At 35.8% G+C, this 3,197-nt stretch overlaps 1 protein-coding gene across 1 annotated transcript in view; it reads left to right on the forward strand.

Annotated features, from left to right (window-relative positions):
- CNST (consortin, connexin sorting protein) overlaps positions 1-2,852 on the forward strand; it is a 107,078-nt gene extending 104,226 nt beyond the window's left edge. Inside the window, exon 10 of the mRNA XM_007955715.2 lies at positions 2,647-2,852. Within this exon, the coding sequence (XP_007953906.1) occupies positions 2,647-2,852 (206 nt within the window). The remainder of the gene's footprint in view (positions 1-2,646) is intronic.
- The last annotated feature ends 345 nt before the right edge of the window (positions 2,853-3,197 follow it).

Raw genomic sequence — 3,197 nt, forward strand, 5'->3', positions numbered from 1 at the left:
CCTACAAGAGACACACCTTAGAGATAAAGACAAAAATAGACTAAAAATCAAAGGTTGGAAAAAGATATATCAAGCAAATGGCAACAGTAAGAGAGCAGGAGTGGCAATATTAATTTCTGATCAAATTGACTTTAAGACAAAAACCACCATATGAAATCTGTTCAGCTCTTTTATCTTGTCATTTCTTCCATTTGCTTTACCTATTCTCCATTCAAGAACAAGTTTCAGAGTGTCTTCTGACATCCAATTTGGTCTTTTCCTCTTTCCTTTCTTTTTAATGGCCTTTTGCTTTCTTCATGTATGATGTTCTATATGTCATCCCACAACTTGTCTGATCTTTGCTCATTGGTATTCAGAGTGTCAAATCTGTTCTTCAAATAGTCTCTAAATTCAGGTGGGATATGCTCAAGGTCATATTTTGGCTCTTGTGGACTTGTTTTAATTGTCTTCAGCTTCAACTTGAACTTGCATATGAACGGCTGATGGTCTATTCCATAGTCAGCAGCTGGCCTTGTTTTGGCTGAAGATACTGAGCTTCTCCATCGTCTCTTTCCACAGATGTAGTCAATCTGATTCTTGTGTATTCTGTCTGGTAAGATCTATGTGAATAGCTGCCATTTGTATTGCTGAAAAAAGGTATTTGCAGTGAATAAGCCATTGATCTTGCAAAATTCTATCATGTGATCTGTAGCGTCATTTCTGTCACCAGGCTATATTTTACAACTACCCCAGTGATTCTTCTTGGTTTTCAACTTTTGCATTCTAATCACCAGTAATAATCAATACATCTTGATTGCATGTTTGATCAATTTCAAAATGCAGAAGTTGGTAAAAATCTTCAATTTCTTCATCTTTGGCTTAAGTAGTTAGTGCCTAAATTTGAGGAATAGTGGTATTAACTGGTCTTCCTTATAAGCATATAGACATTATCTTATCACTGAGTGCATTGTACTTCAGGAAAGATATTGCATCATTCTTTTTAATGATGAATTCAATGCCATTCCTCTTCAAAATTCTTTGCATAGTAGCCCATATGTTTGTCAGGTTCAAAATGGCCAATACCAATCTATTTCAGCTCACTAATGCCCAGGATATCAATCTTTATGTCTTCCATTTCATTTTTGACAACTCCCAATTTTCCTAGGTTCATACTTCATACATTCCATGTTCCAATTATTTATGGATGTTTGCAACAGTTTCTTCCCATTTTGAATCATTCCTTATCAGCAAATGGAGGTCCTGAAAGCTTTACTCCATCCATGTCATTAAGGTTACCTCAACTTTGAGGAGGCAGCTCTTCCTCAGTCATATTTTGAGTCCCTTCCAATGTGAGGTGCTTATCTTCCATCACTATATCAGACAGTGTTTCAGGGCCATTCATAAAATTTTCTAGTAATATATCAGACATTGTTTCACAGCTGTTCTTAAGGTTTTCCCTAGCCAGTTTTTTCAGAACTGGTTGACCCCGTCCTCCTTCCTAGTCTGTCTTAGTTTGGAAGCTCCGCCGAAACCTATCCACCATGGCTGATCCTGCAGGTATTTGAAATACAAGTGGTATCACCTCCAGCCTCACACAACATGCAAGCTACCACATACTGACAGAAACAATTGCATAGTGTTCCATTTTATGAATGTCCCATAATTATTATTTAATTACAGTTCCATTGTAACTATAATAACAAAGTTATTCCCACCTATTTGGGTTTTTTGTTTTTTGTTTTTTCAAAACAAAACAAAACTCTGCTTTATTAAACAGGTTTGTATATATGATATTGTATGTTGTACATATCTGTGAGCTAATTCCTAAAAGTAGATTTGCTGAGCTAAATGTCAGGGCCATGTGTCTGGTTGTCTTAGACAGCCCTGCTCTATACCTGCTGTCCCAGCTTTGCATCAGTTTACTACTCTGTTTACTCTCAAAAGTGACCTAGTTTAGGGGATCAATTATTTTAAATTTTAACACTTATTGCCAAATTACCTTCCAAAATAGTTTCTGTACACCCTTATCATATTGCAGATTACACAACTTTTTAGTCTTTTCCAAATATTTTTTATTTTTCTTTAATTATGTTCATTAAGCTTTTCAGCTGAACAATAATGAAAGACTGATGTCTTAATAAACCCGCTAGAATTATTAAGTAAAGTAAAAAGAAATCATTGCATTAGGTAGAACTTCACTGTTGCACTAAATGATAAGAATAAAATTGAATACTACAAAGGTGAAAATGAAATTCTACCAAGGACATCTTTATTGTTTAATATCAAATTGACTTTAAGGTGGCCCAAGGATATGAATGCCAAAGATGTTATAATAGTGAACTTATAATTTGTACTCTAAAATGAGCACATCAGAGAATTACTGCCCTTTCTTTCTTTCTTTTTTATGAAAGGGATTGCATTTATTATATACATGAGCCAGTTATAATTTTTAGCATTTACAAGCTCCACAAGTTAAGTATCTTGATGGTAACTGATAGGTAGGTCTTTGTGGACTAGTTTTCAATAAATAACTCCTGTCCCTGGAAGACTGATATTGAAATGTCTAGTTTTCTTAGTCAGTGAGAAGACAGCAGATGTTAGAATTTCCATTTTGTTGTCAGTTTAACCTCACTCTGTTATTCTCTTTTTCCTTTTATGTGTTTGCAGATGAAGTTGGAAGTGGCTCCTGTATTTTGCTGATCTTGCTGTGCATAGCAACTGTTTTCCTTAGTATTGGAGGAACTGCCTTGTACTGTACTTTTGGTGACATGGAGTCACCTGTTTGCACAGACTTTGCAGACAATATGGACTTCTATTACACTAAGTTACTGCAGGGAATGGCAGAACTTAAACACTGGATCTACCTCTCCTAGCAGCATTCATGAGGGATAGGCATGCTGGCAATGAGAATCAAAGATGTGAAACTTTTTAAACAGCTTTTATTTTAGAAGTTCTGTAGCATGCCCCTTTTCTGCCTCCCATGGACATCAGAAAGTGCAATTTTCAATGGCAAACTAGAGGAAGGGAGTCTTTTAGAGTAATCTACATAAGGAGGAAGATACTGATATGAGCCTTGTGGATGAAAAGAATGATCTTTGAAGAGCATATCCATCTCCTCCTCGTGGCTTCCTAATGAAGGAGGTACCTGAACAGAATTAAATAGGACAGTCTTGTAGCCATACCATTTTTAGCTACCTTGTCAAACTAATATTTAAAGA

Source organism: Orycteropus afer, unplaced genomic scaffold (genome assembly GCF_000298275.1).
Source record: "Orycteropus afer afer isolate SDZICR_OR568_19922 unplaced genomic scaffold, OryAfe1.0 scaffold00533, whole genome shotgun sequence".
In the NCBI taxonomy this organism is placed as follows: Eukaryota; Metazoa; Chordata; class Mammalia; order Tubulidentata; family Orycteropodidae; genus Orycteropus; species Orycteropus afer.